At 42.7% G+C, this 23346-nt stretch overlaps 1 protein-coding gene across 6 annotated transcripts in view; it reads right to left on the bottom strand.

Annotated features, from left to right (window-relative positions):
* PABPC1L (poly(A) binding protein cytoplasmic 1 like) overlaps nucleotides 1–23346 on the bottom strand; it is a 39830-nt gene that overhangs the window by 7451 nt on the left and 9033 nt on the right. The window contains exons 1-9 of one of the 6 annotated variants that reach the window (XM_072111667.1): nucleotides 14780–14924; nucleotides 10638–10847; nucleotides 10125–10318; nucleotides 9897–10012; nucleotides 8135–8274; nucleotides 7127–7236; nucleotides 2801–2938; nucleotides 1952–2047; nucleotides 427–693 (exon numbers count right to left, since the gene is read on the bottom strand). In XM_072111667.1, coding sequence (XP_071967768.1) covers nucleotides 427–693; nucleotides 1952–2047; nucleotides 2801–2938; nucleotides 7127–7236; nucleotides 8135–8274; nucleotides 9897–10012; nucleotides 10125–10318; nucleotides 10638–10830 — 1254 coding nt within the window. In that variant the 5' untranslated portion in view covers nucleotides 10831–10847; nucleotides 14780–14924. Of the gene's footprint in view, nucleotides 1–426; nucleotides 694–1951; nucleotides 2048–2800; nucleotides 2939–7126; nucleotides 7237–8134; nucleotides 8275–9896; nucleotides 10013–10124; nucleotides 10319–10637; nucleotides 10848–14648; nucleotides 14760–14779; nucleotides 14925–23346 lie in introns of those variants that run through there. The other 5 variants (XM_072111661.1, XM_072111666.1, XM_072111662.1 and 2 more) reach the window with 5 other exon arrangements.

Here is a 23346-nt window from a genome sequence, read left to right as displayed (position 1 = left end):
AAATCTTCCATGAAAATCTAGCTTGATAAACCAGTGACACCAACTCATAGATCCAAACACAGTGATTGTGCTAATTGCATTTCTTATACATGTCCACCTTCTAAAATAAACGTTGACAATTATGATAATGAGCCTGATGAGCCTACTTTCTCAAACTGAATAGCTATTTACATATGTACATACCTTATACTGCTTTACATATTTAATCTTTAACCTACATGTCAAACTTTATAATACACATGACACCCAAAATATTGATAACATATTCACATCATAGCTATTCATTCAACATGAATACATGATAGATGCTGGATCCGCACCTATCTCAGAATAGTGGGTCAGATGACCTTCCTGAAGCCTGGCTGAATAGGAAGTGTGTCACACAGACAATATCGATGCTACATGTGGAAGAATAAACATGCTTACCTGAGGCATGGCAGGTAAGTAGTAGCTTGCTGGCTGCTGGAATGATCCCAACATAGGGCCGGGCAGAGTTCTCATTGTAGCTAATCTTTGCATATACTGATTGGTAAGGATTGCTTTTCTTTCCTCCTTTCGTTGTGCAAGTGCTACATACAGAGGCTTTGTGCTAACTATACGTCCATTCATCTCCGTTACTGCTTTGGTAGCCTCTTCAGGGGAGGAGAAACACACAAAACCAAACCCTTTGCTATGACCTCCATCTGTCATGACCTAAGAGTGAGATAGAAAATATACAGCTGTGCTAGAAACATACATTTAACAAAGACCCATTTTATACAAAAAATAAATAAATGCAATGTTTATATGAACAGAGACCAACATGTACAGTACCTGATTTCACATCCCCACATTTGCTATCATAGAACAAAGCATACAATTCCATGAAAATGGATTATTTGGTCTCTCTTGGGTAAAAAAAGGTGTGTATAAATCATACATATGCAGGAAACTTTACCAGAGCATAAGGTAAAGTGAAAGCATGGTCTTACAAGAAGCCTGATAGGGTTGTATGAAGCACCTCCTATTAGCAGCACCTCTGCGGCAGCTTATTAGGTCTACCGAATGTTTCGCATATCAATATGCAAAAATAAAAAATGATTTATCATTTAAAATAGAAATTGTAATTGTGTAAGGTTGTCTCTATACGTGAATCGTTTTCTCGGAATGCAGGGTGGTTCTGGGTTAAGTACAGGATAGGTTCTTTATGTTAGTTCTTAAGTTTAATTTGTATGTAAGTAAGGACAGGTATATTTTATAATTGTAGCTCAACACAAACATTTTTCATCCTTGGATTTTCAGAATTTTTTTTCCAGATAGGTTTATCAATAAAGCTTTATTACAGACACCTTTCAGCTGATGACTGCAGTCTGGGACTATAGTAAAGCCTCCAGAGAGCTTCACCAGAGGTCACAGTGTGCAGAGGTGTCTGTCTGTAACTAGGAGTCGTCTGTTAGTCTGTTTTCCTCAAGTCAGGGACCGCCTGTATGTATACACTTTTTTTTTGTTTACTTTTTATGAGGTTCTATAGGGCATTTGAAACTTAGGTGTACTGCATTATATTGCGAATATACTCTACTTCAATTACAGCCAGCTAGAGGAAAAATCAATTGACAGGCGAAGAAACCGCTCATAGCAGCCAATTGGTGACCTGCGGCTGTGCCACCAATATTATATATATTATATATATATATATTATATAATGATAAAACCTCAGGTCATGTGATCCTGAGCCAACCGGACATAAGTCTTACTTTGATGTCTAGTTGTCTAGTGACCCGCATTGAACTGGAAACTTTATTATGCAAAGTATAATATGGGTACCCACAAAATACAGATTTAAAAAAAAAAAAAAAATGTAACACATTCCTGCTGTTTTAACACTACAAGTTGTATCTGTGGATGCACACTCATAGCTATAGCTTATCCTGTAAACCTGATCACCCATTAATATCAGACTATAAAAGATTACCTTTGCACTAGTAATGGTACCATATGGCGAAAACTCCTTTCTTAGCCTCTCGTCATCAATTCCATCATCCAGATTTTTTACATACAAATTTACTCCCTGTAAAACAAAAATCAAGATTATAAACAGCCTAAAAGACATTGGCAATACACAGACTATCACTTCTCAAAACTGGCGTCTTCCATGCTGATCATGATGCCTCCTTAACCACATGCAGTGTGTACCTAATATACGATGGAAGGGGACTGCAGTAAATTTTAGCAAGCTTTCACACAAGAAACCCAATGTGAAAGTTGATAGATCAGAAACTTGCCTCTGCCATACCCATTTACCGGGAACTGGCGAGGGTGGTGGAAAAAATTATTTGCACAAATAAACCAGAAAACGATGCATTGAGAAGTTTGTCTATAACAATTAGATGTTAATAAATGGCTTCCAATGAAAATGGATCTAATCCCTGCAATACCATCATGCAAAATACAAGAGTGTTATATCTTTGGCCCTATGGTTTACCTCCATACATTATTTACAGCTCCACTGACTGTTATTCCTATAGCCAGACAACAAGTATCTGACTGCATGAAACGTATAATAAGAACATATAAGAGCGCCATAGACTTCTAAGTAAAAATGCTGTTATTTTTACTTAGGAACAGCAACTTCTAAAGTATCAAATGAACACAAAATGTATTATGTGGGCATCAGGAAGATGCTGGTAGGCACTGCCAAGAACTCTGAGGAAACCAATTTTAGAGAGCAGGTTGTTCTTTGGTATAGGAGATTGATCCTCCACTATGACGTGTGTGATGTGTTGTAGTAAGGACAGCTCCAGCTTACTCCTGCCTTTATTACCTGATATCTACTGATTCGTTCTTGTTTGATCTGTTCAAACCTGCGTTTTAGTTCACTCTGTCGTTCTATTCTTTTCTGAGCTCTTCCAACATAAACCATGCGGCCATTTATTTCCTTGCCGTTCATTTCAGTAACTGCCTGAGGTGAGATATTGATTGTAATTAATATAAACTAATAACATCCAAAAATGTGTAGAGTGAAATAGGAAACACAAAAAAAGCTGAAGGTGGCAATGTCAAGTTTAACTTGTTAAAAGAAAAGCTTTACAGGCGGTCCCCTACTTAAGAACACCCAACTTACAGATGACCCCTAGTTACAAACAGACCTCTGGATGTTGATAACTTACTGTACTTTAGGACTAGACTACAATAAACAGATATAACAGCTATCACAGGTTTCTGTACTGTAACAAAGCTTTATTTTTAATCCTATTTTTATAACAATCCAACATTTTTAAAATCCAATTGTCACAGAGACCAAAAAAAAAAAACTATTTTGTATTTTGTACCAGTCCTTAAAAAAAAAAAAAAAAAAAAAAAATACTTTACAGGCTATGGAAAAACTTGAGCAATTTATTACAGGAACTCCGTACCATAAGTTGCACTTGGTGGTTTTTGTTATGAACTAGAGGGCGTCCTCTAGCACTATTCACATTATGTGCTGTCTAGATCTGCCCTGCTCTCTGTGCTTCCTCCATTCACAATGCAAAGCTATGTCAATATATAATGAACAAGTCTCCTTCAGTTTTCCCCTTCTTAGGCTGCATTTACACGACTGGTGCCCGCCGTACCGTAGCACGGCGGGCACACGGCAGCGTGCGGGGAGAGGAGGAGGGCTGCTCACCCCCGCCCCTCTCCATAGGGATATATGGCGCACGGCGCCGTATGCCCTGAAAAAATAGGACATGTCCTATTTTTTCACGGGGCACGGAGCAGTACGGTGCCGCACGTGTGCAGCACCGTACCGCTCCCGTAGGGCGCTGCATGCCCATTGCCGTCTATGGGGACGTATATCGGCCGTATATACGTCGGCTGTATATACGTCCCCCTTGCGGTCGTGTGAATGCAGCCTTATACGGATATACAGAGATATTTTCAGCAGTACCTTGTCTTTTATCTACTGCAGTGGTGAACAACCTTTTTCAGGCAACCCCCCCCCACCCCCCCGGGACGAGCTGACATGTGATCACTAGTTTATACTAATGCAATGCAATAACCATGAATTGCAGTGTATTGGAAGTGTCAGCCTCTGCATCCAGGTAGCTCCTCAGATCAGCCCAAGCATGCAAATGGCGATGACAGACCCGGGGACCTTCATTCGGTCCTGGCTGTCTGGCAGTAAAGACTTCCCCCTCCCTCTAAAGCAGGGGTAGGGAACCTATGGCTCGGGAGCCAGATATGGCTCTTTTGTTGGCTGCATCTGGCTCACAGACAGATCTTTAATAAATAGTGATGGCTGCTGTGTGTGTCATAGACTGATCACTGGACACAGGCAACAATTTTACTGCTGCCTACGTCCTTTGTACGACCCAGGTGCCATCGCTGCCATCGTCTAAGCCTGGCTCAAAGAGAAGAGCATGGGAACGACGAGGAGCTGGCTGCAGGGAACCGGTAAGTGAAATTTTTATTTTTTTTGTTATGGCTACCTATCTACTGGGAGTATGTGCTGTGGCTACCTATCTACTGGGAGGCATGTGGTGGGAGTCTGGATTTGGAGTAGTGAACCCCCAGGACCACCGCGGACAATGATGTAAGCAGACACCTAGGAGCGGAATCTAAGTGGCACCTGGTCTTCAACAGAGCCTGCCGCAAAGCAGGATGGTCTTGCTGCAGCGTGGTACCACCAGGTTGTTCCATAGGCGCGACTTGTTCACGGTGGCAACCAAGGTCGAGTTACAGGATCACTAGGCAATCTCGTGGTCAGAAACAAGCAGATGGTCAAGGCATGCGGCATGATGCAAGGTGATGGAGTAAGAGATCAGGGCTGGCAGCGAAGGAGCAAAATCATTAACAGGTCCGGGGTCACAACAGGAGGTCAACACTTGGGAAGGAAACACTGTGGAAAGCTTCCTCATAGGCATGAAGCACCAAGATCCCGCGGAGATCTGCGAGTGCCAGCGCGCGTGCCCTTGCTAGGCGGGAAGGGAGCCAGAAAGTAGCGAGTTGAGTGAGCTTGGAAATGGGCACCACCACGGAGAGGGGCACGGGTGTGCCTGCGATCTGAGATGTAGATCGCAGGGGCACCCTTGACACTGGGACTACCCATCTACTGGGGGGCATGTGCACATGGTACGGCTCTTACGGAATAACATTTTAAAATATGTGCCGTTCATGGCTCTCTCAGCCAAAAAGGTTCCTGGCCCCTGCTCTAAAGGAACATAGATCCCGCGGTCACAACATTGACCGGAGGATCAAACGGGTTAATAGCAGAATGGGAACTCTGTTCTGATCCGGACTGTTAGAGCAGGGTCCTGGGCCGTCTTATGACGGGGCCGTGCAGACCTTAGGTTAGGCCGATGGAGAAACCCTTCGGTCTAGCAGATGGCCCCTTAGTGACCAACTGAGAAATCTGTATGGGTGGTCACTAAGGGGGGTTAATGATGGTGAAAATTGTCTGAGCCCATGCAGCAGGTAATTGTGAATAACCGGCTGCACACAGGGGTTCTGGTAGACCCCAGTACTGTGCCCTGCCAACAACCAGCTAGTCATTCATACTTACCTGCTGCAAAGGGCCAATTCTAGCCTTTTTTCTGCCTGAGGTGAAAAGAATACAACTACTATAATATTGCCCCCTAAGTGCAAGAATATAACTAATATACACTTAGGTACACCATGCTAGTAACGGGTTGGACCCCCTTTTGCCTTCAGAACTGCCTCAATTCTTCGTGGCATAGATTCAACAAGGTGCTGGAAGCATTCCTCAGAGATTTTGGTCCATATTGACATGATGGCATCACACAGTTGCCGCAGATTTGTCAGCTGCACATCCATGATGCGAATCTCCCGTTCCACCACATCCCAAAGATGCTCTATTGGATTGAGATCTGGTGACTGTGGAGGCCATTTGAGTACAGTGACCTCATTGTCATGTTCAAGAAACCAGTCTGAGATGATTCCAGCTTTATGACATGGCGCATTATCCTGCTGAAAGTAGCCATCAGATGTTACAGGGTACATTGTGGTCATAAAGGGATGGACATGGTCAGCAACAATACTCAGGTAGGCTGTGGTGTTGCAACAATTGGTACCAAGGGGCCCAAAGAGTGCCAAGAAAATATTCCCCACACCATGACACCACCACCACCAGCCTGAACCGTTGATACAAGGCAGGATGGATCCATGCTTTCATGTTGTTGACGCCAAATTCTGACCCTACCATCCAAATGTTGCAGCAGAAATCGAGACTCATCAGACCAGGCAACATTTTTCCAATCTTCTACTGTCCAATTTTGATGAGCTTGTGCAAATTGTAGCCTCAGTTTCCTGTTCTTAGCTGAAAGGAGTGGCACCCGGTGTGGTCTTCTGCTGCTGTAGCCCATCTGCCTCAAAGTTCGACGTACTGTGCATTCAGAGATGCTCTTCTGCCTACCTTGGTTGTAACGGGTGGCGATTTGAGTCACTGTTGCCTTTCTATCAGCTCGAACCAGTCTGCCCATTCTCCTCTGACCTCTGGCATCCACAAGGCATTTCCGCCCACAGAACTGCCGCTCACAGAATGTTTTTTCTTTTTCGGACCATTCTCTGTAAACCCTAGAGATGGTTGTGCGTGAAAATCCCAGTAGATCAGCAGTTTCTAAAATACTCAGCAACAACCATGCCACGTTCAAAGGCACTCAAATCACCTTTCTTCCCCATACTGATGCTCGGTTTGAACTGCAGGAGATTGTCTTGACCATGTCTACATGCCTAAATGCACCGAGTTGCCGCCATGTGATTGGCTGATTAGAAATTAAGTGTTAACGAGCAGTTGGACAGGTGTACCTAATAAAGTGGCCGGTGAGTGTAATACTGCCCCCTATGTACTGGTATACAACTAATATAATACTGCCCCCCCCCCCCCCGCCAGGTCTTCTTTCTCTCCTCAGACAGCCCTCTCCTGCCCCCAGTTCTAGTGTCCTCCTTTCTGCCCCAGTTCCAACTCCCCCCTCAAATTTAAAGAATGTGTATGTTGTTCGGGCACATATACATATAAAAAGTGACATGTGAATAACCCTCTTTATTTAAACGAAAAAGTATAAGCAGCTCAACTAGTTTCAGAATCAATTATCTCAAAGTAACAATTCATAAATCCATTCTAAAAAAACTGAAACTGAACACGAACACTTACTTTCTGCGCCTCTTCATGATTTCCAAAATTAACAAATCCAAAACCACGCGAGCGTCCGCTGTCATCCATCATTACCTTTACACTTAATGTGTTTCCTAAAGAAAAAAAACCTACAAATATTTTACTTATATAGAGTCACCGTCTTCAATGTGACAAAAAAAAGGGATAAAATACTGCAGGACAGTAAATGGAGGACAAGCCCTGCCACAAAAAGCCTTAAAATTTCAAGAGGTTAAGGCAGAATTAACAATTTTGCTGTACAGGTGAGGTTATTTTTTCTTGCATACAGGGCAGAAGCAGGTGAAGGTCTCAAATAAAAGCCTGTGGAATGGAATTCCAGAAAAGGGGAGAAGGTCACGAGACAAGCTGGAGGAGGATACTGCTACTGTTGACAACCTTAAAATGAAAAGCTATTTAGAAGGTCTCCTGACATTTCAAATGGCAAGTGAATATCCTATCCTTATGAATACACGTAAGTATAAGTTCCCTCCCACAGCAATGAAATTAGCGCTTTGTTGTTACAAAAATACAAACATTTTCTTGGTCCTCCAGTCATGGAAATCCAACCTCTATGAACAGAATTCTCCTCTGGAGATTAGGAAACGTGCTCACATCTGTCTCAGGAATATTCACTGACAGCGGGTTCATATGTGGAACTTTTGTTGCGTTTTTTAAACGCAGACAATATACAGGTGGGAGGGGGGTTAAGCCAAAATGCATATTTGTATGCATTTCATTGGAAATGCATTGGCCAAACCTACTCCCACATGCGTTTTGGATATGCTTAAAAACGCAACAAAACCACCACATGGGTACCTGCCGTTGCATTCACCCAAATCTTAATAGACCACCCCTTGGAGCATCTACAGTTTACAACTGCCTAAGCTGTCCAGGATGCTTGACCAGAGCTCTGTTCACTAGTTTGGCCTTGTGAATGGAGCAGCGATAGAACCTGCACACCAATTCTTCTTTCATATGAACCCTTGCATGCTGCTAACGTCTACATACCAAAGGCAGAAAAGATTTCCTTGAGTCGCACGTCATCCATGTCTTCACCAAAATTCTTAATGTATACATTAGTAAATTCCATAACTTTTGCCCCATATTCCATTTCTCTCTCCCTTCGTGATTTAAAATGACCAACAAATCTGAAAAGAGAAATTTCAGCATCAGGCCTGTGTCAAAATGAACTCAAAAATTTTCTAACAAAACCAATACCGTATATACTTGAGCATAAGCTAACTTGGCTTATACCTGAGTCAATAAAAAAACCCTTCTGTACTCAACATTTCCGATGCCCCCCGCCGGTCCTCTTCTGTCTTCAGCTCCCTACGGCTGCGTAGTGTGTGAGCTGGCGGCTACTGGCTATATACTAGAGGGCTGGCGGCTACTGGCTATATAGTAGAGGGCATGTGACCAATGCATTTCCCACCATCAGCTTATACTACAGTCAATAGATTTTCCCAGTTTTCTGCTATTTTACAAGGTTTTATTTCAGAAATGTGCTGAACAAAAAGTTTCATCTCCAGGAGCTCCGCTTATGCAGTCTTCTTGTGACATGCTGTTCATTGACCACTACATGCAGAATGGTAACAAGTGGTCCGAGCATTGCGCCCGCATGGGTAGAAAGATTTGTTACAAGGAAATTGAACATCACTAGAAAACAGCAGAACAGGAGCTGCTTGAAGTTGACAGTGGATGCTAGAATAGACTAGTCAGGTTCGGTTTCTATTTCGTTTATCACAAAGCTGCATTAAAGGGAACCTTTCATCAGCAAATGGCCTAATTCACTACTACCAGTATATTGTCAAACAGAGTAATTTCTTGTAGTTTCTGTTTCTTTTTGGTCCAGTGTGGTGGTATCATCCAGAAAATCTAAGTGAGAGGTAAATTGGTTGTATAAAGTCATGGAGGAGGAGAATTTAAAGGGAATCTACCAACAGAATGAAGGACTGTATGCAAATGAGCCTGAGGGGCTCCAGGCTCTATAGTAGGTAATGGAGCCTGGAGCCCCTCAGGCTCCATATACATACCCACAGACGGCCATGTGAACGTTCCCTTAGATGGTGCTGACACGTTTTGCTTGCAACGTATTTTGAAACGCAATGCAACCTTAACAGAGAAGGGCTTGTGCCAATTGCATCTGGTTTTCCTCTAAAACGCATGGGAATGGTACCTAGCAGCACATGCTTCACATTGTTTACATGTAAGACACGTGGTGCTAGTTACCGATCGCATGCATTTCAGAGAAAACCCAGATGCGACTGGCACAAGCCCCACTCTGTTTCGGTGGCATTGCATTTCAAAACGCATTGCAAGTGAAACGTGTCCACTCCCAGAAATAAGAATAAATTGACACAAGTGTCACCAGCTGGAGGTGTTCAGAATGGACAATATTAGGCTACATTCACACCAACCTGACATCGGCGTGTGCCGTGCCCTTTCCATAGAAGATAGCAGCCCACGGGAGTACACACGGAAAAAGATAGAACATGTTATATGTTTTTGAGTACAGAGCTACAATTCTGTGGAACCGTAACATTGATGTGTGCTTATTGCCCTCTATGGGGACGTATATATGCCCCCACATAAATGAAGCCTGTGTAGTCTCAACTGTTTGATATGGAGAGTTCCAACATCCAGTTAAATGACCAATACATGTATAATAGGAATATAACAGTGTTTAGTACAAGTCTCAAAAGAGACAAGTTACAATTTGCACACCAGTGCCTCCACATGTAATTTCTCAGTTTGTAGTGTCAGTACTCACACTTTGCGGTCATTGAGCAGCATGCCATTCATAGTTTGTATTGCCCTATTGGCAGCTTCTTGTGTCTCGAAGTGAACAAACCCATATCCTCTTGATCCATTTTCGTCACAAACCACCTAAAATTGAAATTGTCAATACAAAACATTATTTTCATTAACATACCCCCTGCAAATAGCCATTTTTATCTGAAAGAGGAACATTTTAACTAGTAAATTTAGACAACATTACCTTACAAGATAAAATGTTTCCAAATGCTGAAAAGGTATCGTACAGAGCTTTGTTGTCAATAGAATCATCAAGATTTTTGATGAATACATTCCCTACACCCGATTTCCGAAGCCCAGGGTCTCTCTGAGACCACATAATGCGGATTGGCCTGCCTTTAATGACCTCAAAATTCATTGTGTCCAAAGCACGCTCAGCTAAAGAAAAAAACACAAAAATTAGCAATGTTAAGATGTACCTTATGATGCATATGCAGTAAGGCTCATTCAGAGGGGCTTGTCTGCTGTGAATACTGCAGTTTTTTTTCTCACTGACTGCAAATGTGTTTAAGAAAAAAACTGATTTGTGAACAGATTCATAGGAATAAATGGGTCAGTATGCCATGCTCCAAAAAAAAAAAAAAAATAAATATATAGCATACAGTCCTCAAGAAGGGCAGTCTGAATGAGCCCTAAATCTACTGAAAAGTACTGAAGGGAAAACCTTCTTATATGTGCAGGCCTGAGAGTCACTCACCATCTGCTGGCTGCTGAAAGTTGATATAAGCATAGCCAAGGGATCGGCGCGTGGAGATGTCACGACACACTCTGATAGACATTATCGGGCCAGCTGGAGAAAACTTTTCATACAACATGGCTTCTGTAACATCTTCATGTAGATCTCCTACATACAGCGAGGCCAGTGGGTATCCCGCCCCTGTTGCATTCATGGTTTTCTAATAAAGGACTTAAAGGATAAAAATACTCAGTCTTATTTGCCTACATTATTTAAAGTGTGTTGCGTGACCACTGTAAGGCTTATACCAATTTCTAAACACATACATGCTCATACTGTGAATATCAGAGACCAGACGCTGCGCAGAGGATGGGATTCCAAGCAGCGCCGAACTGTAATCGTGTTTTCAGTGCAACATCTGGGTCATCAATGTGACAAATCTGGAGAATCCCTTTAAAGGGCACCGGTCACCATCAGACCCATTTTTAGCCCCACCCCCAGTCCCCATAGAGCAGTGATGGCAAACCTTTTAAAGACCAAGTGCCGAAACTACAAAAAAAAAGTTATTTATCACATAAAGTGCCAACATGGCAATTTAACCACTTAACGACCTTTGTTTTTTCATTTCTATTTTTCACTCCCCACCTTCCAAAAACCTATAACTTTTTTATTTTTACATGTAATGATCTCTGTGACGGCTTGTTTTCTGCATAAAAATAGTGATGGTATTGAGTATTCCATGCTGTGTACTGGGAAGCAGGAAAAAAATTCCAAATGCAGTGAAAGTTTTCTTGAGCAGTTTTCTTGTGGGTTTGGATTTTACGGCTTTCACTGTGCACCCCAAATGACATGTCTACTTTATTCTTTGAGTCCGTACACTTACGGGGATACCAAATGTGTTCATACATTTAAAAAAAAAAAAAAAAAAAAACCTCCTATACAAAATTATTTTTTTGATTGTGCCATCTTCTGGCTCTAATAAGTTTTTCATAGTTTGGTGTACAGAGTTGCAGGTGGAGTCATTTTTTGCAACTTGATGACGTTTTCATTGCCATCATTTTTAGTACTGTACGACCTTTTGATCACTTTTTTCAAAGTGGCAAAAAAGTGCCATTTTTTACTTTAGGCGCTATTTTCCGTTAAACGCAGTGAAAAACCGTTATTATATTTTCGGATGCGGCAATAACTAATTTGTTTATGATTTTTACTGTTTATTTCTATTTTATTTCTAGGGAAAGGGGGGTGATTTGAATTTTTTGGTTTTTTATTATAATTTTTTTTTAACTTTTTTTCAGACTCCCTAGGGTACATTAACCCTAGGTTGTCCGATTGATCCTACCATATACTGCCATACTACTGTATGGGGGTTTTCCTCCTCATTCATTGCAATGTGCTATCAGCACATATCATAGGGTCAACACAAGTCAGCCTCGGGTCTTAGGAAGACCCCAGGTTGCCCTGATGGCGCCACGGGTAGCGACAATCATCGGCAAGATGGCGGCGCCCGTGAGCACGGCATATCGACCCATGCTGAACTGAGCCCCTGCGGATGTCATCAATCGATGATCCGGCTGCTGTCATCAACGCTCGCTGACCACGTCAGGCATCCTCGCATCTGTGCATCCTAGCAAGCGGCGGCGTGGAGTAACACGCACGCAGGTGAATGTTTTAACACACGTGTTAAATAAACTGAAATATTCACAGTAATGAAAATAAATTAGGCAAATCACCTCTCAACTGTTGTAATGAGCTTCAAAACACAAATAAAACGCAACTAAAACGCATCATGTGACCACACCCAAAAAGTGGATATCTCCAGTTCTCCATATCTCCCGTCAGGTATATGGAGAGGGCTCTTGGGCTGAGCCCTCTCCATACAATGTGGGTGCTTGCTGTATTGCAGCAAATACCCACCGGGAGCACTGTTAACCATTCCATTGCTGCCATTGTAATCCCGCCCCCTCCTTTCCCTAGAGCTGATCAAAATATAGAGTAAAAATCATTAACAAAAAAGGGGTTAAAGTTTAGGTGCCACAGTTCATAAGATATAGATTTGAAGTTTGCCCCTTCCAGACTGTCAGCTGAGGGCAGGGAAACAGAGCTGACAGGCTGCAGAAGTACATGCACACTCAGCATCTCTAGTTGAACATTTGGGAAGGGCGAGAGATTTGCGTACATATTTTGGTATAGGTTTATTTTACTGCTAACTAAAAAAAAAACTTTAACCCCTTAACTCTCTGCGCCGTAACTCTACGGCGCAGAGGTATAGGGAATGTATGAAGAGGGCTCAGAAGATGGCAAAAAATGTTTTTACTTTTTTGTACACATTCGTTTAATTTTTGAAAATGTATTAAAACGCAATAAAACCTATATAAATTTGGTATCACCACGATCGCACCGAACCAAAGAATAAAGTAGAGTTGTTATTTGGAGCGCACAGTCAAAGTTGTAAAAACTGAGCCCACAAGAACGTGACGCACTTTTTTTTTCTATTTTTCCACATTTAGATTTTTTTTTTCAGCTTCGCAGTACAGGGCATGTTAAAATAAATAACATTACGGGAAAGTAAAATTTGTTACGCACAAAATAAGCCCTCACACAGGTCTGTGCACGTAAAAATGAAAAAGTTATGGATTTTTGAAGGTTGACAGCGAGAAATGAGCGAAAAAACCCTGCGTCCTTAAGGGGTTAATGAGGAAAAAAACATAATATAGCATTCCATCCGTCTACTTCCGGTCGCCACATACATCACTGAATCTAATGGTGTATCCAGCAGTGGACAAGTGAATGCACCTGCCTCTATATACAAGGCATGGCACTGATGGGCGGCAGTGTGGGACGTTCAAAAAAAAGGGCCTGACCCCCCCACCCCTCCCCCCCAATACATATCTTTTTAAAAAATTGCACAACCATTTAACAACTAATCCAAGCACAATATTAAAATCTCCTCCTCAAACAGAGATGTAGTGACTGAAACGTTTGCACGACTAAGGCTATATGAGGGATTTATATATGGCCACCGTATACAAGTCCCACATAGACGGCAACAGACTCATGGCGCCGTACACATGTGGCATGGTACCGTAGCCGGGAGAAAGATGAGACATGTCCTACCTTTCCACGGAATAAGGCACCGTGCGCCATATATCACTGTGGAGAGGGGCAGGGGTGAACAGCACCCTCTCCCAGGCGCCGATGTGTACCTGCTATGCTACGGTACAGCAGGCACACATCATGTGAATGTAGCCTAGGGTTAATGCCACACGTGGCGTTTTTGGTCCGTTTTTAAGCGCATCCAGTTTTGATCATTTGCCATACGTTTGGCTGCTTAAAACCTAATAGATAAACAGGTTCAAAGCAACCAAACGCAACGTAAACAGTAAAACATGCTTAAAAACGGACCAAACACGCCACATTCATAACGCGACGCTCGCACAGGGGGCGGACCTCGGCCCGAACGCACTTGTGTTTCCAGGGAAACGCATGCAAATGATAACCCGATCACATGCATTTCTCTGGAAACGCATGTGCGTTCAGGCCGAGGATCGTCCCAAGTGCGCGAGCGTCGCGTTATGAACTGACGCCCAGCGGTATGTGTGACCACGGTCTAAGAGACCAAATGTGTTTTGCCTTTTTTTTTTTTTTTTAACGTTAAGTGATAGGTCACTAACTTCAGGGAGGAGTTTCCCCTGATGCACCTGCACATTTCATAACTGAATCCAAGTCCAAAGTGTGAACGCAGACTGAATCACTATTTTGAGATAAAATAAAGGCAGTATACTATATTTCTGCACATCTAGCAGGGATCTTGATCACAAGGTCTGATTTCCCATACAGCTCCCATAGATCAGCACATCAGGTCATCCATGACACCATTTTCCAAAGGCACAAAGGTGATAACTTCGGTAGAACTTATCCCAAACAGAGCAGACACGATACAAACCGCATTATACACCTTCAGCAGACATATTAGGTGCAAAACACAGCATTTACCAATAAAATTCAAGATTTTTGGTAAAATTAGCCGATCACCTTACAATATTTGGTGCAGCAACAACCCGAAATATTCACTATCCAGACAGTAAAATACTATACACATCTATCTCCCCGGTGCCCTGCTGTGCCGCGCTCCACATATTGGCGGGAAGGCGGCAGCGCATTACCGTGCAGTGTCAGTCACACACAGAGAGCAGGGGCCGCAGCGCAGGAGCGGGACACAGGCCGGGGGGGCGGGGCCTGGCCCTTATATAGCTTCCTATGGAGGAGAGCGGCGGGCGGGACACTGCCTCATGCTCTGCTGTGAGGGGCTGTGGCGCAGCACTGAACTACACAGCCCGCGGGGCATGCTGGGACTAACCTTCTCTATACAGCAGGATAACCTACAGCAGTGCGGCACTTACCTGCTCACAGGCATAAAACACGTATATGAAGACAAAGGTCTTCCAACAGAAAGGCTTATTGGGATAGACACTTATGGGGTGTTTAAAGTAGCTAAAATAAAAATGCATTTTGATAGATATTCACCTCTTTCATAGTCCTTTTTGTCAAAAATAAGGTTCTGACCAGTACTTGCTCTATAAATGGATCATCAATGGGCGGATACTAGAACAGGGCACAGATCCATCAGGGTGTGGGCATACGTTGCGCTAGCTTGTAGGGTGATGACACGTGGTGTTTTGAACACGTTTTTGGCCTGTTTTTTAAACAGTCCATCCAAAAATGCATGGGTTTTTGACCAGTGTGAATTAAGATAATTGGTCAAACCTGTCAAAAACGGATGCATTTTTAACAGACTGCTTAAAAATGGGCCAATAACATATTCAAAACGCCACATGTGCCATCACCCTTACACACACGCTAGCGCTTGGGGGCAGGCCTTGGCCCGATCACATATGCGATTGTTACCCAGGACCCGGCTTCTTGCATCTAAACAATACAAGACACTGCATGGGGGTCAGTTATTGCTTGTGTTTCACTGAAAACGCATGCAAGATCGGGCCAAGTCCCGCCCCCAAACGGCAAGTACAGCACCACATGTGACCGCACCCTGTAAAGGTTTAGCATTTGGCGCAGTCATGTGCACTTTGTACACAACCAGTTTTCATATCCTGCTGGCCTTAGACTAGGTCGAAATAATTTTGTTGGAACTGCTGAGTGTATTTTATTTTAACCCCTTAAGCTCGCAGGGTTTTTTTGCTCATTTCTTGCTCTCCACCTTCAAAAATCCATAACTTTTTCATTTTTCCGTGTACAGAGCTGTGTGAGGGCTTATTTTGTGCATAACAAATTTTACTTCTCATTGATTTTATTTATTATTCCGTGTACCGGGAAGAGGGAAAAAAATACCAAATGTGGAAAAATCACTTTCTTGTGGGCTCAGTTTTCACGACTTTCACTGTGCGCTCCAAATAACACCTCTGCTTTATTCTTTGGTTCGGTACGATCGCGGTGATATTAAATGTATACAGGTTTTATTTTTTTTTTATACATTTTCAAAAATTAAACAAATGTGTACGAAAAGGAAAATGGGCATCTTCTGATGCTGATAACTTTTTCATTCTTTGGTGTACGGAGCTCGGGGATGTGTCATTTTTTAGCGAAATGAGCCAACGTTTTCGTTGCTACCATTTTAAGGACTGTGCTACATTTTGATCATTTTTATTACATTTTTTATATGATGTAAAAAGGTGTAAAAGTCGTGTTTCGGACATTTTGGAGCTATATTATGTTATGTGGTTCACCGCCGACAACAGTTTTTCAATTTTGATAGATCGGGCATTTTGGAACACAACGATTCCTAATGTGTTTGTGATTTTTACTGTTTATTTAGTTTTATATCAGTTTTAGGGAAAGGGGTGATTTGTATTTTTTATATTTACATTTTTAAACTTTTTTTTATTCTTTTTTTACTATTACTTTAATCCTAGATGGTCTGATACTTCCTACCATATACTGCAATACAACTGTACCACTGGCTCATTGTAATAAATCTTCAGAAACCATGCAGCCTCGGGTCTGACAAAGACCCAAGGCTGTCATGGCAACCGATCGCTTCCCCCCCCCCTCCCCCCGATGTCGTTCGTGGGAGCACCTCGATTTCAATAAAGATGGCGGCTTACATACAAGAGGGTAAGACCCACGATCAGAGCACGCACCAACCGCGGATGTTAGCGATGGGTCTTTGCTGCAATATGCCAGCTGCGCTGGTATAAAATCAGGGCCTGGTGTAGGATTCTGCTGCAGCCCTGCAATCTTTTAGCCATAAATGGTCACTTACTATAGTGACAAGAACCAGCCACATGATCCGACAAATCTCCCCCTATACATTTATCTAATGGATAATTACCATATATACTCGAGTATAAGCCTAGTTTTTCAGCACAAAAAAAAATGTGCTGAAAACCCAAACCGGCTTATAGTCGGGTAAAAAAAATATAAAAACTCACCTTTCTGGCTTTCCCCGCTGCTGGCTATATACTGGGGCAGGGGCTGGCTATATACTGGGGGATATGGGCTGGCAGGCTATATACTGGGGGGCAGGTGCTGGCTATATACTATGGGGCAGGATCCGGCAGGCTATATAAATGGGGAGGCTGTGACCAATGCATTTCCCACCCTCGGCTTATACTCGAGTCAATAGGTTTTCCCATGTTTTTATGGTAAAATTAGGTGCCTCGGCTTATACTTGGGTCAGCTTATAATCGAGTATATACGGGTAAGTATATTCTTATATATAAGTATCATAGTATATAAGGCTGGAAGGAGACGCAAGTCCATCAAGTCCAACCTTTAAGAATTAAATAAATGTTTTATCCCCATAACACATGATATTTTTCTCTCCAGAAAGGCATCCAGGCCTCTCTTGAACATGTACATAGAGTCCGCCATAACAACCTCCTGCGGCAGAGAGTTCCATAGTCTCACTGCTCGTACAGTAAAGAACCTTTGTCTATGTTGATGGTAAAATCGCCTCTCCTCTAGGCGTAGAGGATGCCCGCTTGTCCTGGTCACAGGCCGAGGTATAAAAAGATCTTTGGAGAGATCCTTGTACTGTCCGTTCAGGTATTTGTACATTGTGATGAGGTTTCCCCTCAGTCGTCTTTTTTCTAAACTGAATAATCCCAAATTTTTTAATCTGTCATTGTATTCTAGTTCCCCCATTCCCCTAATAATCCTGGTTGCTCTCCTCTGCACCCGTTCCAGCTCTACTATATCCTTTTTATACACTGGTGCCCAAAACTGTACACAATATTCCATGTGTGGTCTGACCAGGGATTTGTATAAGGGCAAAACTATGTCTTTATCATGAGAATCTATTCCTCTCTTGATACATCCCATTATTTTATTTGCTTTAGCAGCAGCCGCCTGGCTCTGGTCACTAAAATTAAGTTTACCATCCACCAATACCCCCAAGTCCTTTTCAGCTTCAGTTTTACTAAGTAATTGACCGTTTAGAACATAATTATACTTTTTGTTTCCATGGCCCAAGTGCATAACTTTACATTTATCTACATTAAACCTCATCAACCATTTCTCTGCCCACTGCTCAAGCTTCCACAAATCCCTCTGTAATGCTAAACTATCGACCTCAGTATTTATTACTTTACACAGCTTAGTATCATCTGCAAATATTGAAACTTGACTGTGTAAACCCACTACAAGGTCATTAATAAAAATATTAAAAAGAAGTGGCCCCAATACTGACCCCTGTGGCACTCCACTGGTAACATCAACCCAATCTGAGAATGTGCCATTAATGACCACCCTCTGTTTTCTATCACTAAGCCAATTACTTACCCAAATACACAGATTTTCTCCTATTCCCAGCAGTCTCATTTTATATACCAACCTTTTATGTGGCACAGTGTCAAATGCCTTTGAAAAGTCCAGATATACAACATCCACAGCGTCCCCCAGATCCAGTCTTGAACTTACCTCCTCGTAGAAACCAATCAGATTAGTCTGACAGGACCGATCTCTCATAAACCCATGCTGACGCTGGGTTATAAGGTTGTGCACAGTGAGATACTCCAGGATAGCATCTCTAATAAACCCCTCAAATATTTTCCCCACCACAGCAGTTAGACTCACGGGTCTGTAGTTTCCAGGATCGCTATTTGATCCTTTTTTGTATATTGGTTCCACATTTGCTATGTGCCATTCCTGTGGAACATAACCAGTCCTCAGTGAATCTTCAAATATTAAAAATAACGGTTTGTCTATCACCGTACATAATTCATGCAGAACCCGGGGGTGTATGCCATCTGGCCCAGGTGATTTATCTATCTTAGTGGTTGCGAGGCGGCGCCGTACCTCTTCCTGGGTTAAACTGTTGACATTATAAAAAGAATTAACATTATTCCTCATTGTGTCTTCCACCAGGGGATTTTCCTGGGTAAAGACAGTTGAGAAGGCGACATTCAGTAGATTGGCCCTTTCCTCATCTCCTTCCACCATGACCCCCATGTTATTTCTAAGGGGACCCACACTCTCTGTTTTTAGTTTCTTATCATTTATATACTTGAAAAATAATTTGGGATTATTTTTGCTCTCCCTGGCAATATTTCTCTCAGTCTCTATTTTTGCAGCCTTTATCTGCTTTTTACAGGATTTATTTTTCTCTCTATAATCCTCTAATGCCTCATCGCTACCTTCACGTTTTAGCACCGTAAACGCTTTATCTTTCTCGCTTATTGCTTTCCTTACAAGACTAGTTAGCCACATTGGCTTTTTATTGTTCCTTTTATGCTTTTTCCCATAAGGTATGTGTTTCTCACAGGACTTTTTCAGAATATATAAGAAAAAGTCCCATTTTTGGGGGGTACTTTTGTCTTTGAGAACATTATCCCAGTCTATGCCTTTAAGGTCTTCCCTTAGTTGCTGAAAATTTGCCCTCCTGAAGTTTAGAGTGTTGGTTGCCCCTTCACTAACGCTCTTAGTAAAGCATAATACAAAATCAATAATATTATGATCACTATTCCCCAGGTTCCCCCCAACCTGTAGTTTTGATACCCTATCAGGTCTGTTGGTAAGGATAAGGTCCAGCAGTGCCCCCCCTCTTGTTGGCTCCAGGACTAGTTGCGACAGGTAATTGTCTTTTGTTGTTGACAAGAACCTGCTGCCTTTGAAGGACCTGCAAGTTTCTGCCCCCCAGTCAATATCTGGGTAATTGAAGTCCCCCATGATAAGTACTTCACCATGCTTTGAAGCCTCATCCATTTCACTTATCAGCATTTCCTCTGCTGCCTCCATTATATTTGGAGCCTTATAACAAACCCCTAGTAATATTTTATTATTCTTTTTCCCTCCTCTTATCTCCACCCATAGGGACTCCACATTTGCTTCACTGATGTCATCTCGCAGGACAGGCTTGAGGCGAGAATTCACATATAAACAAACCCCTCCCCCTTTTTTATTTATACGATCCTTTCTAAAAAGACTATAACCACCTATAGTAACAGCCCAGTCATAGCTACTGTCCAGCCATGTCTCGCTGATACCCACTATATCATATTTCCGCTCCAACATCAAGAGTTCCAGTTCCTCCATTTTGTTTGTGAGGCTTCTGGCATTTGTGTACATGCACTTTATATAGTTTTCCCTGTCCGTATTCCTTTTGTCCTTATTCCCCAATCTCATTCCAGCCCCCCTTCCTCCCCCATGGACTATGACTCTTCCCAGCTCTCTATGTACACTGTCTATTTGCCCAAGTGTAGTTGCCCTCCCCCCAGGTCTCTAGTTTAAACACTCCTCCAACCTTCTAGCCATTTTTTCCCCTAAAACAGCGGCCCCCTCCCCATTGAGGTGCAGCCCATCCGTACTGTAGAGCCTGTAGCCGACAGAAAAGTCAGTCCAGTTCTCCATGAACCCAAAACCCTCCTTCCTACACCAACTTTTGAGCCACTTATTTACCTCCTTGATCTCCTGCTGCCTTTCTGGTGTGGCACGTGGTACAGGCAGTATTTCGGAGAAAATTACCTTTGAGGTCCTTGCCCTGAGCTTATGGCCTAAATCTCTGAAATAATTTTTAAGGACCTTCCACCTACCTGTTACTTTGTCATTAGTGCCAATGTGGACCATGACCGCTGGTTCCTCACCAGCCCCTCCCAGTAATCCGTCAACCCGATCCGCAACATGCCGAACCCAAGCACCCGGCAAACAACACACTGTTCGGTATGCACGGTCTTTGTGACAGATTGCCCTGTGTGTTCCCCTAATAATGGAATCTCCCACTACCAGCACCTGTCTGACCTTGCCTGTGCTCCCATTACCCTTCTTACTGGAGAAGACATTCCCCTGGTTGCTAGCGGCCACGTCTTTCTGCAGCATTGCTACCCCAGAGCTGATATCCCCCTCATCCGCCAGCCTGGCAAACTTATTGGGGTGTACCAGATCAGGACTAGACTCCCTACAACTCTTCCCTCTACCCCGCCTTCTACATGTTACCCAACTAGCTGCCCCCTCAGTCTGCACCTCCATACTTCCCTCCACACACCCATCTTCCCCAGAGAGTTTGTGCTCCAGGAGCAGCAAACTTCGTTCCATATTATCAATTGCAAAGTAAATTCTTCTACATCCCCACCCTTCCTTAATTACCCCCTTCTGCCCAATGGGAGTTACACCAGAGAGGAGAAAATAAAAAAAATTATGTGACCAATTTATGAGACTCCAGTATACTACATAGCTACATCCTACACAAAAAAGACAGACTTCAACCACAGTTTTTTATCAAAGAACATCAACATTTTATTATGTTAAAAAATACAACACAGAAAGGAGTTTGGACAAATACACTGTACTGGAGGGACACACAACAACATCAGGACCCCCAGGCGAAGGCAGAGTGCCAAAACGCGCATCGGGGTGTCAGTTATCCGGGCAGAGGCAGGCGTGTGCGGTGTGCAGATAATATGCACTAAATACTCTTTCATGGTCTTGTATTTAGCCAAAGTGTTTTTGTATAAAAAATCGGTTTTACAGAAAAAAAGATATGTTATATTGTACCTTTCATTAGCATCTGCTGTGTGACTAGGCACTCATCCCCTGGGAGTGGCTGGAAAGGAGCAGTCCCCCCCCCCTTGGGAAACAGCTCCTGTTTCAAATATATGAAAACACCCATAACTTGGCTTAGCGACGCCCCCCGCTCCTCTACAGCCAATCCCGAGTGATGGGAGTTATTCATATATTTGAAGAGGACACATGGAGGAGCAGTTTCCCAAGGATGGAACTACCTTTCCAGCCACTCCCAGGGGATGAGTGCCTAGTCACACAGCAGATGCTAATGAAAGGTACAATATAACATATCTTTTTTTTCTGTAAAACCTATTTTTTTATACAAAACACTTTGGCAATTTATGTACTATGCTCTGTGGGGACTGGGGGAGTGCTAAAAATGGGTCTCCTGGCGACAGGTTCCCTTTAAAGCTATGCGATGATACAGCAGTAGAGTATTTGCACCAAGCACTTTATTATCTGTTATTTCTATGCTCTCCATGTTACCCATATAAGTGATTGTTACTATTTACAGTATAGAACACTGCTTGTGATAATACCATGTGATTTACCAGCATGAGACCTTTGGTGTAATTGATATGTAGGGTTATAAATTTAAAATTTGGCCTCCATATTGATGTTGCTCCAATTGTTTTGATATATATTACATATCTACGATAGCTCCCGCAACTTCTTTAGGTACGTTTTTACGTGGCAGTAACGCATGCATTTTTGTACGCATCAGAACAGCTGAGAAGAGATTTTCCTGAAAACATAGCAGTTAACGTTGCATTTACAAAACGCATGCGTTACTGCCACTTGTGAACGTACCCTTAGGGCTACACGCACTGGACTATGCACATAAAAGGGACACCGTTTGTTTTGGCCCGGATGGAGACGCTCAGCCTTCCCATCTCCAGAGCAAATGAGAGACTGCAGTGAAAGCAATCCAAGCAGGAACTAGACCTGTGCAGGTATACAGGACACAAACAAGGGTCCCATGGACTCCCGTATGTCATCTGGGGGTGGTGCTCCGCTCACACATCAATGACCATCAAAAATGACTGCTCTGGACCCAAAAATGAGTAGGAATAGGACCTGTTCTATAGTTTGTATTTCTACAGCTAGGACACATCCTCATATGCACGTAGCCTTACTTACTTTGCAATAAAGGGTGTCGTTTATCAAACTTTTTTCATTCCTCTTTTTTTTTTTGCGACTTTTGCCTTCCAGGCTTCACATAGCAATGCGAGAAGAGGCACGCAGCTGGCAGAGCTGCTGATGTGGGTCAGATGTGTCCAGGTAAGTATGAATGTTTTTTGTTTTTACATGCGTAAAACAAAACCTGATACAGTGTCCCAAATCAGAATGACAGGTTCTCTCTAAGATAAATGTCCCAATCAGTGTGCTTACTGCACCATCGACCATTTACAATAGACCTCAATGGGGGTTGTGAGCTTGATACCATTTTTTGCAGCTTGCTCACAGCCCTCATTTACGGTCCTGTAAACGTAGCCTTGTTTTAGAGTTTTACCACCGGTTTTCTCATATAGTAACTCATGCCTTTTCTTTTGGTCTTTTACTTTCTTTCCAATTCTGTATTATCACCAGTCTTCCTAAAAAATCACTTAAAAACTACATCCTCTTGTGGTTAATACTGGAATTTGCAGCAGTCCCAATATATCTGTGTGCTCCAGCATGCATATTGCACAACATGAATTTTCCTTTATGCCAACCT

The sequence above is a fragment of the Engystomops pustulosus genome, chromosome 6, assembly GCF_040894005.1.
Source record: "Engystomops pustulosus chromosome 6, aEngPut4.maternal, whole genome shotgun sequence".
NCBI classification, from domain to species: Eukaryota; Metazoa; Chordata; class Amphibia; order Anura; family Leptodactylidae; genus Engystomops; species Engystomops pustulosus.
This window is presented reverse-complemented; position numbering and strand designations above follow the sequence as displayed.